At 51.8% G+C, this 21,164-nt stretch overlaps 1 protein-coding gene across 1 annotated transcript in view; it reads right to left on the reverse strand.

Annotated features, from left to right (window-relative positions):
• The window catches only part of angpt2b (angiopoietin 2b), a 278,028-nt gene that overhangs the window by 222,823 nt on the left and 34,041 nt on the right, over positions 1 to 21,164 (reverse strand). Inside the window, exon 2 of the mRNA XM_038801179.1 lies at positions 16,438 to 17,345. Within this exon, the coding sequence (XP_038657107.1) occupies positions 16,438 to 16,737 (300 nt within the window). The 5' untranslated portion in view covers positions 16,738 to 17,345. The remainder of the gene's footprint in view (positions 1 to 16,437; positions 17,346 to 21,164) is intronic.

Consider the following 21,164-nt stretch of genomic DNA (forward strand, 5'->3'; position numbering starts at 1 on the left):
TTCATTCGCTCGTTTGTGCATACTGTTAAATATATCCCGTGTTTTGTTACATACAATCTATCTGCACTAGACACCTTCCCATGTAAATATGTTAGAATTTTTGTATATAGTCATGTAAATACGCTCACATGCTGTCCACATAGTCAGGCACATTCACATACCACACTATTTATTGCCACGTACACATACTTTTTTTCAAAAAGGGGAAGATGTCATAATATACACACAAGTATATGATGGTGCGTAGACAGACACTGACTGACACACTGAAAGACCAATCAACACACAGAACACAGCAGCCAATCACCAGACAGTACACGGCCACTATAAAGCCAGAGGGCAAAAGTTTTTCCGCTCTCTCGGGATGCAGCCTCTGAGACAGTCAGAGCCCGTGATCAGCAACACGAACATCTACCATGTGCTAGCAGTATAGTCTGGTCACATTAGCCTCAGGTCTCCAGTCAATGTAACATAGTGTCAACCCACAGTGCAAGTATGTTTAACAGCTCATAGTTAAATAAAATAGAGTTGTACTTCTACAAGTTGGAAGCCTGTCTCTCTCACTGCTCTGGTAAACGCAGTCCTCGCAGACCCAGCATACCCAACACATCAGGGGGAGATTGCCAGGGTGACGGGGAGAGTGCCGGGGAGGGGGGAGAGTCCCGGGGTGAGGGGGCGAGTGCCGGGTTGAGGGGAGAGTGCCAGGGTGAGGGGGTGAGTGCCGGGGAGGGGAGAGAGTGCCGGGGATGGGGGAGAGTGCTGGGGGGGGTGAGTGCCGGGGAGGGGAGAGAGTGCCGGTGTGAGGGGAGAGTGCCAGGGTGAGGGGGTGAGTGCCAGGGAGGGGAGAGAGTGCCGGGGATGGGGGAGAGTGCCGGGGAGGGGGGAGAGTCTCGGGGTAAGGGGGCGAGTGCCGGGGTGAGGGGAGAGTCCCGGGGTAAGGGGGCGAGTGCCGGGGTGAGGGGAGAGTGCCGGGGAGGGGAGAGAGTGCCGGGGATGGGGGAGAGTTCCGGGGAGGGGGGAGAGTTCCGGTGTAAGGGGGCGAGTGCCGGGGTGAGGGGAGAGTGCCGGGGAGGGGAGAGAGTGCCGGGGATGGGGGAGAGTTCCGGGGAGGGGGGAGAGTTCCAGGGTAAGGGGGCGAGTGCCGGGGTGAGGGGAGAGTGCCAGGGTGAGGGGGTGAGTGCCAGGGAGGGGAGAGAGTGCCGGGGATGGGGGAGAGTGCCGGGGAGGGGGGAGAGTCCCGGGGTAAGGGGGCAAGTGCCGGGATGAGGAGAGAGTCCCGGGGTAAGGGGCCGAGTGCCAGGGTGAGGGGAGAGTGCCGGGGAGGGGAGAGAGTGCCGGGGATGGGGGAGAGTGCCGGGGAGGGGAGAGAGTGCCGGAGTGAGGGGGCGAGTGCCGGGAGGGGGGAGAGTGCCGGGGTGAGGGGGCGAGTGGCGGGAACGGGTGAGAGTGCTGGGGTGCGGGGGAGAGTGCCGGGGAGGGGGGAGAATGCCCAAGTGCATCGGTGCACCGGTGCACCCCTGCAGTGACAGATGCCCTATATGCCATTGCAGACCGCTACATCCAGCTCCCTGTGGACCGGGCCAGCCAGGATGCCCAGGCAGCCGGCTTCGCTGCCGTGGCTGGATTTCCCATGGTCCAAGGCGTGATCGATGGGATGCACGTCGCCGTGCGGCCACCTGCAGATAACAGGGCCGTGTTCACCAATAGGAAGGGGACCTATTCCATGAACATTCAGATGGTCTGTGACCACCGCATGATGATCCTGCACGTCTGCGCTCGGTACCCGGGAAGTGTACATGACTCATACGTATTTGCGCAGTCTTACATCCCCAGCATGTTCGAGGGACGCCCCCCCCCCCCCCCCCCTCCCCCCAGGTTAATGGGCTGGTTGCTGGGTGACAGGGGTTACCCATTGCCGGCGTGGCTGATGACACCTATACGGAGGCCACAGACTGACGCGGAGAACAGCTACAACGATGCCCATGCAGCGACCAGCAGTGTGATAGAGAGGTGCTTTGGCCTGCTAAAAATGCGTTTCAGGTGCCTGGATCGCTCTGGAGGAGCCCCCCAGTACCCGCCAGATAGGGTCGGCTGCATCATTGTGGTCTGCTGCGTCCTGCACAACATAGCCCAGCAGAGGGGCGATGTGCCGCAGGCAGAGGAGGGGGGAGTGGAGGAGCAGCAGCACGAGGTGCAGTCCTTCCCAGATGAGGATGATGGGGGCAATGGTCAGGACAGACAGGCTGGACATGGGCGGGAGGCTGCCCACCGTTACCGGCTGGGCCAGCGGGCACAGGACAGGCTGATAGCCACTCGGTTCACTGACTAGGGGGGTGGGAATCGCCAAGTATGGGCACAGACCGCACACCACAATAGCAGCCGACCACCCTCAACCCCCCACCCACCCCCGACCAACACGCTCACCCCCCCACCCAACCACCACCAACGCCCTCACCCCACCCAGCCACCCACCAGTAACACTCTCACCCCCCCACCCACCCACTACCAACACCCTCACCCCTATCCACCCACCCACCACCAACACCCTCACCCCCCCACCCACCCACCACCAACACCCTCACTCCCCCACCCACCCACCACCAACACTCTCACTCCCCCACCCACCCACCACCAACACTCTCACCCCCCCACCCACCCACTACCAACACCCTCACCCCCCACCCACCCACCACCAACCACCCCCACCCGCACGCACACCACCCCTCCACCTACGGCACAAAGGGCCAGGCTCACATGGTCGCCGGTGGAAGCGTGTCTATTGCAGGCCATGGAGAATGATGACAACCCGCTCTGCAATGAGCTCTGGGCTCTACTTCATTGGACAATGTGTGACCCATGGCCACAGTGCCATCCTCCACCCGGACCATCCCTGCATGCGGCTGTGACACTGCAGCGCACGGTCCCGTCCTCTGCCCAGGGGGATGGCGAGGGCGACCTGGGGGGAGGGGGGGGACACACATCTGGGGCTGACGTAATACCACCCCTCACACTGGCGCTCAATGCACACAACACCCCCCGCACGCTTCGGACAAGAACACAAAGGCAGCTTGTGTAGGTGTGAAAGTGATTTTAATAACAAACTGTCCATACACGTGCCCTAGCCCATACATCTCGTCTGTGCCCTGCACCCATGCCAACTCACTCAGTGTCTAATTGTTTGGCCTTACGGGCCCTTTGACTACATTCCCCAGTGGTTCCCCAGATGGTACAGCAGAACTGGAGGTGGACTCCTGTGATTCCTGCCCTGTGACTCGGGATCCCCTTGGCGGCTGTTTCTTGGGGCGGCCCGGACTAGATGGGCCAGGCTGTGGCTCGGGCGACAGGAATGGCGAGCTGCCAGCCTGTTCTGCCTGTTGCCCACCAGATGCACCTGGGACAGAAGAGGGGGGGAGTCCGAGGTGTCGTGGTGTTCCGGGGCCTCCCCTACAGGGAGACCCGGAATGGACCCCAGCACCTCCTCCTCCCTCGGGGTGTCCAATGGCCCTGGGCCTCTACATGGGTTGGGGATGCGAATGAACTGACCATCTGACGCCCCTCCCGACACCTGGCGTTGCCAGTCCTGGAGGCCCGCCCTGGTATCGACAAGGGTCTGCAAGTTTGAAGCCATGGAGCTCAGGGAGTTGGCCATCCCTGTCTGTGTCTGGGCGACGCCGGCCAGCACCTGGGCAATGGTGCCGAGCCCCCAGCGATAGCCTGCTGAGGCTGGGCCATGGCCTGCTGAGACTGGGCCACTGCCTGCATAGACTGGGCCATGGCCTGCTGAGACTGGGCCACTGCCTGCTGAGACTGGGCTATGCCTGCTGAGACTGGGCCACTGCCTACTGAGACTGGGCCATGGCCTGCTGAGACTGGGCCACTGCCTGCTGAGACTGGGCTATGCCTGCTGAGACTGGGCCACTGCCTGCATAGACTGGGCCATGGCCTGCTGAGACGGGGCACTGCCTGCATAGACTGGGCCATGGCCTGCTGAGACTGGGCCACTGCCTGCTGAGACTGGGCTATGCCTGCTGAGACTGGGCCACTGCCTGCATAGACTGGGCCATGGCCTGCTGAGACGGGGCACTGCCTGCATAGACTGGGCCATGGCCTGCTGAGACTGGGCCACTGCCTGTTGAGACTGGGCCATGGCCTGCTGAGACTGAGCCACTGCCTGCATAGACTGGGCCATGGCCTGCTGAGACTGGGCCATGGCAGGAGGGCCTCTGCCATCTGCCGCTGGCTCTGGCTCATGGCTTCCTGTGAGAGGGCAGCCATGTCCTGGGCCACAGATGCCGCCTGCACGGAAAGCCCCAAGCCTTGCATACTGCTCCCATGTCTGACACCATTGCACCCATTGCCTCCACCGCGGACGCTACCCTTGCGGTTTCGGCCTGGGTGGCACGCATGAGCGGCACCACTCCCAGCTCCTGGACGCGGTTGCACTCCTCCACCTGTGTCTGCAGCCGCCGCAAGTTGCCGTCACGCCCTTCGATCGTCCCTGGTTCTGTGACTGCATCGGGTCTATGGGTGGCTGTGGTAACTCCAGGAACCCGAGACCCGTCTGGGCGACAGATGGTTGCTTACGCCGGGATGCCCTCCGACCTCCCGGCCCCTCGGCTGCTCCTACCTCCACCTGCTGTACCGGGACGGCTGTGTTGTGCGCACTACTTAGTGTACCAGAAGCCTCATCACTAAAGTGCCCAACCGAGGTGAGTGTCTCTGCGATGGTGAAGGGTGTTGGAGATAGCAGTGGCGGTGTGTCGTGCTCTTCGTCCGACCCAGAGTCCATGGTCCCCTGGGGTGGCGGTTCCTGTCCACCCGTTCTCGGTGTCATGTGTGTCGGTGTCCCGGGTAGGGGTGCCCTGGGTAGGGGTATCCTGGGTAGTGGTGTCCTGGGTAGCGGTGTCCTGGATGGGGGTGTCCTGGGTAGTCGTGTCCTGGGTAGGAGTGTCCTGGCTCGGCTGCGACGGGGGCCTGTGGCTGCTCCCCTCGTCGCTGAGGTCATGAGATGCGGTCGTCGTCTCCCTGTTGCTCTGGGCCTGTCCCTGTCTCATGGCTGCCCTGGGGCGTCCTGGGGGCGTTACATGCCGGAGGGGCTGGGCCGCAACCTGTCTCATGGCTGCCCTGGAACGTCCTAGGGGGGGGTCGGCATACGCGGAGACGGGTGCCTCAACGTTTGGTCCTGCAATAAACAATACAGCATGCATGAATAGACATGCAGGCAATGATTGGGGGATATGGGGGAGGGGGGATATGGGGGAGGGGGGATATGGGGGGGGGCGGATATGGGGGATATGAGGAGAGGATGTGGGGGGAGGTTATGGGGAATATAGGGGAGGGGGGATATGGGGAGGGAGGATATGGGGAGGGAGGATATGGGGAGGAGATATGGGGAGGGGGGTATGGGGAGGGGGAAATGGGGGATATGGGGGAGGGGGGATATAGGGAAGGGGAGATATGGGGGTGGATATGGGGGATATGAGGAGAGGATATGGGGAGGGGAGGGGGGATATAGGGGAGGGGGGATAGGGGAGGGAGGATATGGGGGAGGGGGATATGGGGAAGGGGGGATATGGAGGATATGGGGAGGATATGGGGATGTGAGGAGAGGATATGGGGGGAGGGTATGGGGGATATAGGGGAGGGGGGATATGGGGAAGGAGGATATGGGGAGGGGGTATATGGGGAGGGAGGATATGGGGGTATGAGGGAGGGGGACATGGGGGTATGGGGAGGGAGGAAATTGGGGAGGGAAGATATGGGAGATATGGGGAGGTAGGATATGGGGGATATGGGGGAGGCGGGATATGAGGCAGGGGGTTATGGGGGAGGGGGAAAATGGGGGGTATGGGGAGGAGGATATAGGGGGTATGGGGGAGGGATGATATGGGGGAGGGAGGATATGGAGGATATTTGGATATGGGGGAGGGGGGATATGGGGAGGGGATATGGGGAATGGAATATGGGGGAGGGAGGATAGGGGGATATGGGGGGGGTATGTGGTGGGTATGGGGGAGGGATGATACGGGGGAGGGAGGATATGGGGTATATGGGGGAGGGGGGATATGGGGGATGGGTGATGGGCCATGGGGGGTCTCACTTGGTGGTGCACCCCCGACCTCTGCATCAGCAACCTCCCGGTCCTCGGGTCCGCCTGCCAGTTCCAGGGCCCTCTCCTCATGAACGGTGAGTGGTCTCTCATCAGCTGGGCCCCTCCGGTCCTCTCATGCTCCCTGTTGTTGTGTGCTCACTTCTCCTGTGGGGGAGGCGGGCGGGTGGGTGGCAGGGATAAAGGGCAACAGTGTTAGGCAGGGATATACATGCAGGCCAGTTGGTGTGCGTATATTGGCAGAAGTGCGCAACACATTAGGGTTAGGGTTTGGGGGTGTGCCGCACATCGGGGGTGGGAGGGGGTGTACTTACCCTGGCTGCCCTGACAAGGTCATTCACCTTCTTGTGGCACTGGGCGCCTGTCCTTGGTGTCACAGCCACAGCGCTGACGGCCTCTGCCACCTCTCTCCACAGGCGCCGGCTGAGGCATGGGGCAACTCTGCGGCTGTGTCTGGTGTACAGGGCCTCCCTCCTCTGCTCTACTGCGTCCAGCAGTGCCTCGATGTCGCGCTCCTGGAACCTGGGAGCGGCGTGGCGGGCGGCCATCTTGTTGGGTCTCCGGGGGCGGCGGCGTCTTTTGTGCTGTGACATCATGCGTCCGCGGCGGGTGACGCCGTCGCGAATGGCGTCACGCCCCTACTAGCCCATTCCGGGCCGGAGAATTTGCATCATTTGGGAGGGGGCGACGCCGGAGTGATCCACGCCGTTTTTGGCGCTGGGTTCCGGCGATCGCGCCGATTACAGGAGAATCCCGCCCGTGATTTCTGATGCTCTTTCAGGACTGTGAAAGGTACTTAGATCAAGTGAACCACTGGCACAAATTAAGGTGACAAAAATGCTGTTCAAAAAGTAAAAGAACTCATCATGCTATGGTCACCGTTGTAAACTGAGGTTTTAAATTATTCCAGTTACAAGCAGAGCACAGAAAATATGCTGAAGCAAATCTGAATCTCGCCATTGAGGGTCAGATCCAAATCATGGTGCCTCGTGAGATTTCATTACATCTTGTGAGGCGTAACGAGCATTGTAAATTGCGCAAGCGGCCTTTCACGAGATAGTCTGGCCTTGTCTTGTCCCGGGTCGGGTGCGGAAAGGCCGTTAGATTGCGCCTGCTGTATTCAATAAAATACCAAATCAAACAGAGATTTTAGATCTGAACATACTAGAGAGATGCACATTAAAGCAGTGCTCTCTCCAGCCCTAAATGATAAAGTGCCTGAGATAAACTGGTCCCTGCCTTCTCATACATTGTTCCAGATTATTAGTTTTACATTAACTGTGTCTTGCTTCAATAGCGGTTTGCACCAACAAAACAAATTCAGAATGTATTAACTTAAATGTTGCAATGTTTAAATGAACACAAAATGTAGTGGGATCCAGCAGGAATATGCACAGTGCACACCAAAGGAAGTCGGGGTCATTCTTCACTTTTTAACAAAGTTCACCCAGGATACAAGGTCCCTCTAAATCACTCGACATGTTCTTGTCACCCCCTCCTGGATTGGCCAGAAGTCTAACAGAATCAGCATCTATCGCCCATTGAAAGCAATTCAGAAGATTTACGACACGCAAAATGTTAATGGATGTATGAGTGGATGGGGTTAGCAGGGAGCTGAAACTTTTGTCTCAGCTGTCCTGGAGTTGATGGCCATCGGACATTTGCAGAGCATCACGGTAGCATGGTGGTTAGCATAAATGCTTCACAGCTCCAGGGTCCCAGGTTCGATTCCCGACTGGGTCACTGTCTGTGCGGAGTCTGCACGTCCTCCCCGTGTGTGCGTGGGTTTCCTCCGGGTGCTCCGGTTTCCTCCCACAGTCCAAAGATGTGCGGGTTAGGTGGATTGGCCATGCTAAATTGCCCGTAGTGTCCTAAAAAGTAAGGTTTAAGGGAGGGGGGGTTGTTGGGTTACGGGTGTAGGGTGGATACGTGGTTTGAGTAGGGTGATCATGGCTCGGCACAACATCGAGGGCCGAAGGGCCTGTTCTGTACTGTACTGTTCTATGTTCTATGTTCTATCAGTTCTACTTCTGGTAAAGATGACAGCCCCTGGAGCCAAATTGAGGCAGCCACTCTTGCTGTCAGCTACAGCGCTGCTGAGATGGAAGGAAGTACAATTGGGGTGCTCTGCACTGCAGGGTTAGTGCCCACCAGAAGGCCACCTGCTGCTGGCTGGGAGGCAAGGCAGAAACGGGGCTCACCCTGAAATGTAGTGAGTGCCTGTCCCTCAGGAGTGGGGAAGCCTTGGGCTCTGCTGCTCACAACATGGCTGAGAGACCAGGGCCTGGATTTTTTGGATGGCACAGGCTTGATCCCCCACAATCCAGAGAGTCAGGGGGCTGACTCTGACAAGCCCATTGCATTTTACAGTCAACTGAGTGTTGATTGGCAGAAGCTGGGACTTCAGACCGCACTTGTCAGGAAGTCCCGCCTTGGAGAGCTGTCGGCCAAGCAGATTGGTCAGCAGCTCTCCAGCCCCCTGCTGGCCAGAAGAGGCATTGCAGCACGCTGCCTGGTCCTGGGGAGGGGAGTGTAGGGGATGTCCTGGAGGTAATGAGGGGTGCATATGGGTTAAGGGGGAATAGATTGGAGGATAAGGAAGTCCGGAGGCATCCAGTCTTTTCACCCAAGATTGAGAATATCAACTTTTCCTCATTCCCACCCGAAGATACCATGTACCCGCCAGCTTGAAGATTTGAGGCTGGGTGGGAAAATGCCCTTAAAAGGCTGCTTATGATCCTCAGTAGGGCCAAGGGTGGGCTTCCAGTCTGAGCCTCTGCCCACCCCACCATAGAATTGCATCCAGGGCGGAGCAGACGGGATCCCGGAGGGAATCCTGTCCATGCAATTTCATGCTCCCCCTGCACCTCAAAAGACACCAGGGGGAGCGTGAAATTGCATGGACAGGATTCCTTCCTGCTCCTTTCAGTCCCAGGAGTCTGTAGGGGGGGTAGTTGAAGATAGGCAGTCAGGTGACAGCTCCCAGAATGTATCCAGCCAGAGCTGGCAACGCTATATGGGGGGCATCAGTTTTTAAGAGGCCTAAATATCAATTGTTCTTCAGCGTATTGAATTGTAATATATCTGAATCACTTGTGAAGAGGATTTTGCTGAACAGACTTCCCTAACTGTCAAAATAATCAAAATAATTTAGATTTTTGGAGAGCGATCTAGGTGAATAGGCAAGATCCACTGGTCAAGGTACCACCAGGTTGCAAAAAAATAACAGAAGATGAATATAAAAATCATTGAACGGCCAACTTTCTTGAGGTAGGGATGGAAGTCCAAGAGTAGGAGTGGCACAGTTTAAAGTAATATGTCACAAAGAATTTATTGTTATTTGTAGAGCTGGTATACAATTTGTAACTTGCGCAAAACTGAAGTGGCTGTACCACTCACTTTTTAAAAATGTATTTTATTTATTTAGAGTACCCAATTCATTTTTCCAATTAAGGGGCAATTTAACGTGGCCAATCCACCTACCCTGCACATCTTTAGGTTGTGGGTTTGAGACCCACGTAGACGTGGGGAGAATGTGCAAACTTCACAAGGACAGTGATCCAGAGCCGGGACCGAGCCTGGGACCTCGGCACCGTGAGGCAGCAGTGCTAACCACTACACCCCCATGCTGCCCCTTTGTACCACTCACTTGATGGTTTCTTCACTTCCAGTTTACATTGAAAAATAGGAACAGGTATAGACCATCAGCCCTCAAGCTTGTTCCACCCATTCAATTGGATCACTACCTCATTATGGAACAATTGGTGTGGCAAAGTATGGGAACAGCTGGGGGAAGGCAAGGAAATTGGTTACTCCAGCACCTGCCAGCTAGACTTGGTGGGCAGGGAAACTCAGCTGCTTTGTGGAGTTCTATGCAGAGGGGTTGTCCTTCATTGTGCATTGGTAGACACATGGGAAAAATATTGCTTGTTGAAAAAAAAGAAAGCAAAAATTAATCAAAAAAAGTTGCTGAATTGTTTGATTTTCAAAGGTTTGATCTGTTCACAGTGTTAATAAATTATCATGGACCAATGAGCAAATTTTGTGGCTTATGACAATATTAGACTCATGTTCACATACTATGGGCAGTATTCTCCCCCCTCCCCGACGCCCCAACACCCGCACGCGATTCTCCGACCCCCCCAGAAACCAGCGGCAGGCGAATCGTGCCGGGCCGCTCGGAGAATCGCCGCAAACGGCCAGCGGCGATTTGCCGGCCCGTTTGGGCCGAGCGGCCGCGCGTAAATGGCCGAGTCCCGCCGACGCCGTCCACACGTGGTCGCTGCCAGCGGGTACTCGTTGCAAAGGCTTGGCGGGGCAGCCTGGGGGGGGGGGGGGGGGAAGGGGGGGCTTCAATGGGGTCTGACCCGCGATCGGGATCAACGATCGGCGGGCCGGTCTCTGCTTCCCTGTGCCTACTTCCTTCCGCGGCCAGCCCCAGAACCCCGGCGCCATGTTGGTGAGGGGCTGGAGTGCTCCGCGAGGTTACCGCGCATGCGCTAGTTGGCACTGGGCCAACTGCGCATGCGCGGGACCCAAGGTGCCAAGTCTTTTACGCGGCGCCGGGTCTCTGACGCCACACCGAGGCCCCGCACCTGTAAACTGCGCGACGCCCCTACTAGCCCCACGGAGGGGGGAGAATAGGGGTCTGGGAACGGGCGCTAATGCCGGAGTAAATAGGGGCGTCGCATGGTTTACGGGGGCGGGGTTCCGGCGTGGCGTCAGAGACCCGGCGCCGCGTAAATGACGCAGAACCTAGGGTCCCGCGCATGCGCAGTTTGGCCGCCGCCAACTAGCGCATGAACGGTTACCTCGAGGAGTGCTCCGGCCCCTCACCAACATGACGCCAGGGTTCTGGGGCCGGCCGCGGAAGGAAGTAGGCCCGTGGGGGGGGGGGGGAGGCATGCCCGCCGATCAGTGAGCCCGGATCGCGGGCCAGACACCATCGGAGGCCCCCCCGGGAACGGAGGGGAGCCCCCCTCTCCCCCCGAAGGCCTCCCTCCCAAGCCTTCGCGACAAGTACCCGCCGGCAGCGACCAGGTGTGGACGGGATTCTCCCAATGGGAGTCTAAGTGCCGTAATAAAAACCGGAGTGTTTTACTCCAGCGACCAGTCCGGGCCGGAGAATCGCCGCTGGCCGTTTGTAGCGATTCTCCGAGCGGCCCGGCATGATTCGCGCGGCGCTGGTTTCGGGGGGCGGGGGGGGGGGGAGAGTCGCGTGTGGGTTTTGGGGCGGCGTGACGCGATTTGCGCGGCGCGCCAGTGATTCTCCCACCCAGCGGGGGGGGGGGGGGGGGGTGGGGGCGCGGGTGAGAATACCGCCCATCATACAGATATATCTATTATATAGGCAAAGCTAGGTCACTGTAGCTGGTTGTAAGCCTTAAAGGACAGTGAGTAATTGAAAATTCTTGGCTCCAGTTCAAAAATAACTTTTTAAAATGTTCATTTTCATTTGTTATGGCAGTGTGACTCTGAAGTGTGACATTTTAGACATGTAAAATTCTCAACAGGTTTAACAGTATAAGTGCTAAGAATCTGGGCTGAAGAGTTTAGAATTAGGGGTCTTAGAGCTGGATTTTCCCATTCCAACATGGAGGTTTAAAAATGATGGTTGGGACCCAAGTCTCATTTCTTGCATCCAAGTCTGACAGTAGCAATTTTCATTGGCACGGGATGAAGAGGTGGGTCGGGAGCCAGCATGCCGATGTCCCGACATTATTGACTTCATTGAGGAAGTGGAAATTTCGCACCATCGGTAATTTCCATGGGGTCAGACCAGTTTTGGAAGGCATTGTATTTCACATCAACACGGAGATGTTGGAGTCATGCTTTACAGCTGGAAACTGTATGGAACGTGAGTACAAAAAGTTGTTCTTATGTCAGAATTCATAATTCAATTCTGTCGCATAAGTTAAATTATTTAAATACAGTGAATGATGATAGGCGTTTTTTTTTGTAAAGGTAAATGACTACCAGATAATATATTTGCCAAATTGTCATTCCTGATATCTGGAAAGCTGTCAAGGCAATGAACAACTTTGTGAACATGGAAGAGTATTAAGATTAATTTGAATACATTACTCATATGGATAAAGTGCAATTATACATTGCGCAATAGTAAAATTCAGATTGCATGTGAAATATCCCCCTTGTTTTCTTTGACATTCAGCTTAGCTATTTTTATTGGATTAAAAATTTTCATATCTGACTGAGCTTTCACTATCTTTCAAGTTTAACTTAGCCATCTATTTGCTTGTTTCAAGGCTTTGATAGATGGCTGAGCTTCTGGCTGCTTTCAAAGAGTTTAATATATTCAGTTGAAGAGGCATTGCTGAGACAGTCATTCAATGAATCTCATTTTGCATGCATGGCTGAATTTCAAACCCAGTAAAGGATTCTGCTCATTAGGGGTTGTTGACACAGCTATCAAGGGAAATGTGAACTTGATTATTTTGACGGATTGATGAACTATTAAGAGAAATAGACTTAAAGGGATATTTCAGCATAGTTTGTTTATATTGACACAGTTATGAACTTCTCAAACACCTTTCAATGTTATTGTAGGACACATGTGTTCTGTTTATATTGGATATTGGTTGTATAGACTGGGGGCTGAGGGGATTAAGGGGTGAGTTTGGGTAAGATGTCCTGTGGTGAGAGGGAGTAAGCGTGTAAGGGTATGGAGTAATAAGAGTGTTAAGGGTGTGTGGAGGTTGAATGGATGGGTAAGGAGTGAGGGGTGAGAGGTAGGAGGTGCCTTGCACTGATCTTAAGATCTGAGCCACTGTCTCAGCATCCGTCTCCATCTCAGGCCTACTTTGGGAGATGGCAGGTCCAAGGTAACCCATCCCTGACTCATGCCATGAAAATAGAGCATATGGGCACTACCAGGCAAGACGTGGGATTGGAAAGTCAGAGAACAGCCCACCTCTTCCTGATTCCTGACTCCAAGATGAAAATCACCCATAGTCTTGGGATAAGGGGTTGGCTATTTTGGATCAATCTAAGGGGGAAAGAAAATCAGAGGATTATGAATCTTTGGAATCTCTCTCCCAGACGACTGTGGATGTTCAGTCATTGAGTCTGTTCAAGAATAAGATCAAACAAATTTTGGACTCTAAGGGAATCAAGGGATTTGGTGATAGGGCAAGATAAAGAAATTGTACATCAGTCACAATCTTAATGAGAGAAGACTTGAGTCACTGTGGATTATTCCTGCTCTAATTTCTAATGTTCTTACTTGGATTATGACAAACACATGATAGTACATGATAAACACATGAAACAAAAACAGAAAATACTGGACAATCTCAGCAGGTCAAAGCTTTGACAAAGAGTCATCCATACTTGAAACATTAGCTCCCTTCGCTCCCCACAGATGCTGTCAGACCTATGAGATTGTCAAGTATTTTCTGTTTTTGTTTCAGATTCCAGCATTCACAATAATTTGCTTTTATTAACATGGTATATGATAACTGAATAAACACTTTAGTATTTATATTGAACCTTTTGTTCAACAGGATTTTATTTGCAGATATTTGCGAACACAATAAATGCTGAATTATACATTTGACACGCGGGAGAGATCATAAAACATCAGACAAAAATCCAAAATTGGGACATGTATATTGCACATGGATATTAATATATATCTAAACTTTAGCCTAAAGTTAATCGCCTAATTTTGGATGGATAGTTCAACGTGTTATGGTTAACTTCATATACAATAGGCACCAGCTTACTGACTAAATATCGTCTATATTCTGCTGTCTATTTGATATGATGTTTACAATATTTTCATAGTATCTGAGGCTGTCTGTCAAACATGTAATTTAATCAAGTTAGACCAATTGTTTCTTCTGCTTTAGAGATCGCTTCAAATATCCCATTCTACTGAAACACAATTTTCTTGTTCACACATGGGACTGTCAATCACTTGATATTCCACTGTTCACAGTTTGGCCTGTCAATCACCCGGTGCCTGATGACTCCCGCTTTGCTCCTCAAAGTCTCAGTCAATAAGTAACAACCTCCATGTACCCAGCTACCATTCCTCTTCCATTAGAAACAAAAGCAGAACATGCTGGGAGCGTTCGGCAGGTTAGCCAGCATCTGTAATAAGAGAAAAAAGGTTAACATTTTGGGCTGGAGCTTTCATCAGAGTTTGTCAGAGTTCAGATGAAGGTCTCCACCCAAAACATTAACCTTTCTTTTCCCTTTACAGATGCTTGGATTGTGCTGTATGCTTCTGGCATGTTTCATGCATCAGCTTTAATCATTGTTTGCTTTGATTTCACATCCCCAGAATTCACCTTCTATTTTTTAGGCTCTTTAAAAGTAAATGTCCCAAAATTAAATGATAATTCGCAGATACAATGGATTCAGGCTGCACATTACAAAGTGCACGTTATAAATCTACACATTGTGCTTGTCCATTCTATATTGCATGACACCACACCCGAAATACTAATTGGCAGATTCATGATTTCTTCCTTTCAAAGATAACAGATTCAGCGGATGAAGAAGGATGAGTTTCCAGCAAAACTTGATTTTAGTCCAGGTTATACATTCAACAACTTCCTTTTTAATCCATAAGTCGATACATTAGATGGAAGACCCTGAAGTGATCTGTCTTTCTAACTACAGGATGAATGCTACTTTCTGGGGTGACTTGTCAAAGGAGACAGTACCATGGGGGAAGGCTTTTGACCTGAAGTGCTTTTCCCCTTCACTCCTATATATATGATGAAAAAAAAATCACAATTCTTTTCTCCTCTTTGAGAGGATACATCATTTATTTGCCAGGTGTAAGATATAAGCAGTCCTGCAGACACCTGCTGTGTCAAGTGTCCAACAGGAATTTTTTTTACATAGAATTGACAGTGCAGAAGAAGGCCATTTGGCCCATCGAGTCTGCACCGGCTCTCTTGGAAAGAGCATCCTACCCAAGGTCAACACCTCCACCCTATCCCCATAACCCCACCCAACACTAAGGGCAATTTTGGACACTAAGGGCAATTTAGCATGGCCAATCCACCTAACCTGCACATCTTTGGACTGTGGGAGGAAACCGGAGTACCCGGAGGAAACCCACGCACACACGGGGAGGATGTGCAGATTCCACACAGACAGTGACCCAAGCCGGAATCGAACCTGGGACCCTGGAGCTGTGAAGCGATCGTGCTATCCACAATGCTACCATGCTGCCAAATAGACTTACTCCATATCAAAGTGGCCTGTGTCTGGTAGGCTGCCATACACTTGAGTGAAAAACAGCTTCCTCCGAACCCTTGGAAACTGAACAGCAAAATATAAATATCAAAACTCAATTGACCTCAGACCTGAACACTTTTTAATACCCTTCCATTTATAGCCGTCCCTCAAACTATTTTCCTCGAACTTACTATTGTCCTCTAACTTACAAGAATAGAGAATAATTAACCAAGGAACAAAGAGATCTGATAATATATATGGGATGCATGACATTTCTGGGTAACCAACTGAGAAATGTGCTGTCAGTCATTCTCTTGTTGTAAAACTATCTCACATCAAGGAACTTGAGTCCTCTTGACAAGCAATATGAGCAATGATTGCAGCAATATTTACAAATTATATCCGAAACCAGAAAAAGTAAACTAACATTAAAAAAAAGGATATACCTAAAAGCAGATGCAAGTTATTTGGAGCAATGAGGTAATCATAAGGTTTCTACATAACCAGTATTAATCCCTCCAGCATCACCTACACAATTTACGACTCTGTCTAATCCTTTTGATTAAATTACTGCTTGGTGATGACTCCCAGTCACCTACTGATACCTGCATTATAATTTCCTGAACTTAAAATATCAACAAGCTTTAAACTTGTCAGTCTTAGTATAATTCTGAACAGGCTGAGATCCTCATATTGGAGACACGTTTGACCTTTCAAACTTTGCTTCATTTAATGTAGCAGATGCTTTTCACATTTAAATGCAACATTTTCCACAAAGATTTTTAAAGCAATTCAGCTTTCACTGCAGCAGCCTCAGCGACACAATGCTATTTTCTGAAAGGACTATTTCTGTTTTATGTTTATGTCAAAAGCTTTTGTTTCAATTTCTACAGCAATGTTTTACTGCACTTATTAATAGCTCCTCAGTATCCATACATAATCAATCCACCTACGCAGATACTCAAAACATTCTGAAAATGACTCACAACATCAGAGTGCCTAAATTTAAATGCTGCTCCTTTGGCACGTGGCTTTGAGAGAGCATTGGCTGGGGCAAGTCGAACAAAACTGCTCCCTGATGCAAGAAGGGTGTTAGCGACAATGGCTCTTACCTTGTGCAGCCACTCCGTGTTATTTTCCAAGATGCCTTCGAGTTGCTGCAGCCGCTTCTGGGACCAGTTGGGTTCCACTGGTGAAGGAGCGTCCCTCTGGAGGGAGTTGGACATGCGGTAATCTGGGCTGGGTCGGCAGTTCTCGATCTCTGGAAGGAGAAACGTATAGCTGCACGGACCATGCTGAATGCGATGGTGGCGCTTGTCTAAGTTGTCTGTGGCTTTATTGTAAGAGCTGTACCCTGACATAGCCAGAAAAATACAGACATAACTCACAGGTGACAAGTAGCTCGATAGCATCCTGATGGTTTCCAGCTGCAACTGAGCTTTTTGCAAAACAAAGTATGTTCAGGACAAATTAAAAAAAGGAAAAGCTTCCCAAAAGTGAACCAACTTCTTTTCTTTCTCTGGTTCTTTGACTATTCAATTGCCTGGTCATTCGGAAAAAAAGAGTTACTGCTTCTCCTGACGAGTTGTTCTGACAGTTCACTGGCTTTATGTAATGTTGCCAAGAGTTTGTTTTCCTTCTGTGACTCAATGATAAGGCTCAGTATTGCTTCCTATGTCTCACAGCCCACGTTGCACTGACACATGCAGGAAATGTTCAGTTGCTCCTGATAGTAGGGTCTCTCTCTCTCCCCCCCTTTCAGGTTGGACTGAAGCCCATGCGTGGAAGGAGATATTTGGTGTCCGAAGACTGCGAGTCAGTGGCTCTATCTCGCCATCTGATTTGACCACAAGAATGTGTGATGAGCACACGCGCCCACTCCCTTCAGTAGCTTTCGTCACAGGGTCTGGAGGTTCATCCTAATGCACCATTCTGATAACAAGGGTTGTTCTAAACCATTGTCCAGCCCACGAGACTGTAAATCAACTCGTCAATGAAATTCTAGGCAAACTTCCATCACCTTTAGAGGAAAAAAAAGAGTGCAAAGTTTATTTTCAGCAAACCACTGTGTCTTGTACACTCTATAAGATGGATTACATAAATTCAGCAACTTTTGCAATTTCTCCAAAAAACCCATTTCAAGATAATCATTTAACCAGAACAGCCTGAACAGGATATTTTTACTTTAAAAACTCCCCCCCAAAGGGCAGCACGGTGGCCCAGGGGTTAGCACTGCTGCCTACTGTGCTGAGGACCCAGGTTCAATCCTGGCCCCGGGTCACTGTCTGTGTGGAGTTTGCATATTCTCCCCGTGTCTGTGTGGGTTTCACCCCCACAACCCAAAGATGTTCAGAGTAGGTGGATCGGCCACACTAAACTGCCCCTTAATTGGAAATAAAATAATTGGGTACTCTAATTTTTTTTTTAAACTCCCCCCAAAAATGTTAGGCTTCCTTTTAAACAACCACAGATAAAAGTACATGCAAGAGCAAAAGGCCTGTCCTGATATTTCTTGAAGGGATGTCATCAATCATTTGCAATTTGAAAATAACTTTTTTTTTTCAGTTTTCTTCCCAACTCCCCCATCTCATATTTAAGTATTGTAATACCTCTGCCACTCATCCACTAATATTCTTCAGAGAGAAGCACAGAAAAATGTTGGCAGGGGTTGGAAAGGATATAAGCTGAAAAGTCAATCTGTCTTTCCATATCACCCTTACCTGCGTGGGTTACTGGACCGTGATAAGGAGCAGCATCCCTGGTTGGTATGTTGACTTCCTAGCCCGCCAATTCAGCAGCTGAGGGAGCCAATTCAACGCTGACCATAGATCAAACTCAAGGTCACCAAGAGTATACATGATTCAATATTAAACTCACAAATTCATTAGAGGACTTGAGAACATAATCCAGGTTAGCCATGATGTGGAGATGCCGGCGTTGGACTGGGGTGAGCACAGTAAGAAGTCTTACAACACCGGGTTAAAGTCCAACAGGTTTGTTTCAAATCACTAGCTTTCGGAGGACTGCTCCTGCCTCATGTTCATTCACATGAGGAAGGAGCAGCGCTCCGAAAGCTAGTGATTTGAAACAAACCTGTTGGACGTTAACCTGGTGTTGTAAGACGTCTTACTATAACCCAGGTTGGCACTCCAGTACAGTAGAGGTAGCACATTAGGGGCAGCAGGGTAGCATGGTGGTTAGCATAAATGCTTCACAGCTCCAGGGTCCCAGGCTGGGTCACTGTCTGTGTGGAGTCTGCACGTCCTCCCCCTGTGTGCGTGGGTTTCCTCCGGGTGCTCCGGTTTCCTCCCACAGTCCAAAGATGTGCGGGTTAGGTGGATTGGCCATGCTAAATTGCCCGTAGTGTCCTAATAAAAGTAAGGTTAAGGGGGGGGGTTGTTGGGTTACGGGTATAGGGTGGATACGTGGGTTTGAGTAGGGTGATCATGGCTCGGCACAACATTGAGGGCCGAAGGGCCTGTTCTGTGCTGTACTGTTCTATGTTCTATCACTGTTCGTGGTACCATCTTTCTGAAGTAAACCAAGGACTCTGTCTTCCCTCTCATGTAAAAGATCCCAGTGGCACCAATGGAAGAAGAGTAGCAGAGATTTTCCTGGTGTGCCGGACAATATTTGTCCCTCAACGAACATCACTGAAAACAGATTATCAGGACATTATCACATCACTGTCAGTGGGAACTTGCTTTGCACAAATTGACTGTCACATTCCCTACATTATAAGAGTTAATATTATGAAAAAATTCTTTATTGAATGTAAAGCACTTTGGAATGTTGTAAAGTTGTAAAAAAATGCTTTCTTCTTTATTTTACCATCAAACAAAACATTGATAAAATTGGAAGACATGTTGGCTGGAATTCTCCAGTCATTGTAATTCACTTTTCCCAGCGGGTTTCGTGGTGGCATGTGGTGGTTTCAATGGGAAATCCCATTGACAATGGCGGGAGGATAGAATTCCACCACCAGCAAACGGCATGTGGCCAAGAATCACGCGGACTGGAGAAACCCGCCATTATTTTAATGACAGATGCAGTTTGTTGACTTCCGGCGACGGCCATGTGCTGAGCGGACGCACATCAGGTGGCTCTCCTCCCAGTTGGGCCCAACACAGTGAATTTATTTGAGTTTTTGGCCCTAAACGCCACCTAAAACTCCCCTGCAAATACAAATGGAATCAACAACGCGAGAAGGAAAGAAAATGCCAGCAAAAAGGAGCTTGAGGGGATGGCGAGCAGGCAGAAGCAGAAGCGGAGGAAAGGGGCAGGAGCAACGGGCTGATGGACCAGCGGCCCCACAAGGCGAGACGGAGACCCAGGCGAACCAGGAAGGGAGAAGATCGCTGACCCGAACGGCGGAGCCGGAGTGGACAACGACACCCCCCCCCCCCACCCCCCCCCCCCCACCCCCCCCCCCCCCCCCCCACACCCCCCCCCCCCCCCCCCCCCCCCCCCCAGGATTGTGTCTCTGGAGGCCAAGCTGAAGAGGTTGGTGGCAGCTCAGGGGAACCTAAAGGGAAGGTCGAGGACCAGGAGAATAGGTCCAGGTGGCAAAACGTCCCCATCGTGGGCCTGCCAGAGGGAATTGAGGGAAGGGACCCAATGGGCTACATCGTCCAAACGCTGAGCAATCTAGTTGGGAGGGAAGGCTTTCCAAACTCCCCAGAGATGGACAGGGCACACGGGTCTCTCCGGCCTAAACCCAAAGCTGGGGAGCAGCCGAGAGCAATAATTGCAAAATTACACCGATTCCAGGACCGGGAAATAATCTTGAACGGGGCCTGACAGACAAAGTCATGCTTATGGGAAAGCACAGAATCAGGGTCTACCAAGACATTGGGGTGGACCTGGCAAAAAAAATGGTCGAATTCAACAGAGCAAAATCGGCACTCTGCAAAAAGGAGTGCGATTTGGCATGCTATTCTCAGCCAAACTCTGGGTAATATACCAGGGGAAGGGACATTACTTCAGCACCCCAGTGGAGGCCGACGAGTTCATAAAAATGAACAACCTGGAGGGAGAGCAGACGTGGCACCAGTGAAGGCGGCATGGACAGAGGAAGAAAGGGAATGAGAGAGGAGAATGGACTTAAAACAAAGACTGTAATGTGGACTATGTTTTTGCATGGCAGTGTGCCGCCTCACTTTTGTTTTTGTCTCCTTTTTCAGGTTGAAGATGGGAAACAGGAAAAAGTGAGCGAGAATAGGGGAAGCATGCAAGGGGATGAGATATTGGGTGGAGATGGGCAGGTAAAACAGAGCCACGACTCAACCAGCACTGGGAGGGGAGCCACCGTACGAACGAGGAGGGCTGGCATAGGAAGGCCAGCAATAAGGGAAGTCACGGCATACTTCTCAGGAGAGAGGGGGTGTCTGGCCAGAAGAGGGGGGGGACAGGGCAGAAGGTGGGGGGGAGAACATAAGGGGGGAACAGAGAGAAGGGGGACAGGTGGAGGATAGGAGGGAGAACTGAGATGGAGGGGACGCACAGAACAAAAGGGGAACAAAAAGACAAGAAAAGGTGAGGCAGCGAGTAAGACACAGGCCTTGGCAGGCATGGAGCAGGGCAAGGAACCAAGATGATGCCACAAGTACCCTGGGCAAAGAGAAACCCCGGAGTGCAGGAGCCCGACCTCATGGTGAGAGCGGCGACCATGGCCATTTTGGACGGCCCCCAAACAAAGGGAAACCCCAGGGTGCAGGGGCGCATCCACCAGGTGACTATGGTTGATGGTTGCGCCCCACATGGGGACTGGACACGGACCTCCTGGCCGACAAGGCCTTCTGCCAGAAAACATCACGGGCCATAGGCGATTACATTAGTG

This window comes from Scyliorhinus canicula, chromosome 1 (assembly GCF_902713615.1).
Source record: "Scyliorhinus canicula chromosome 1, sScyCan1.1, whole genome shotgun sequence".
Lineage (NCBI taxonomy): Eukaryota > Metazoa > Chordata > Chondrichthyes > Carcharhiniformes > Scyliorhinidae > Scyliorhinus > Scyliorhinus canicula.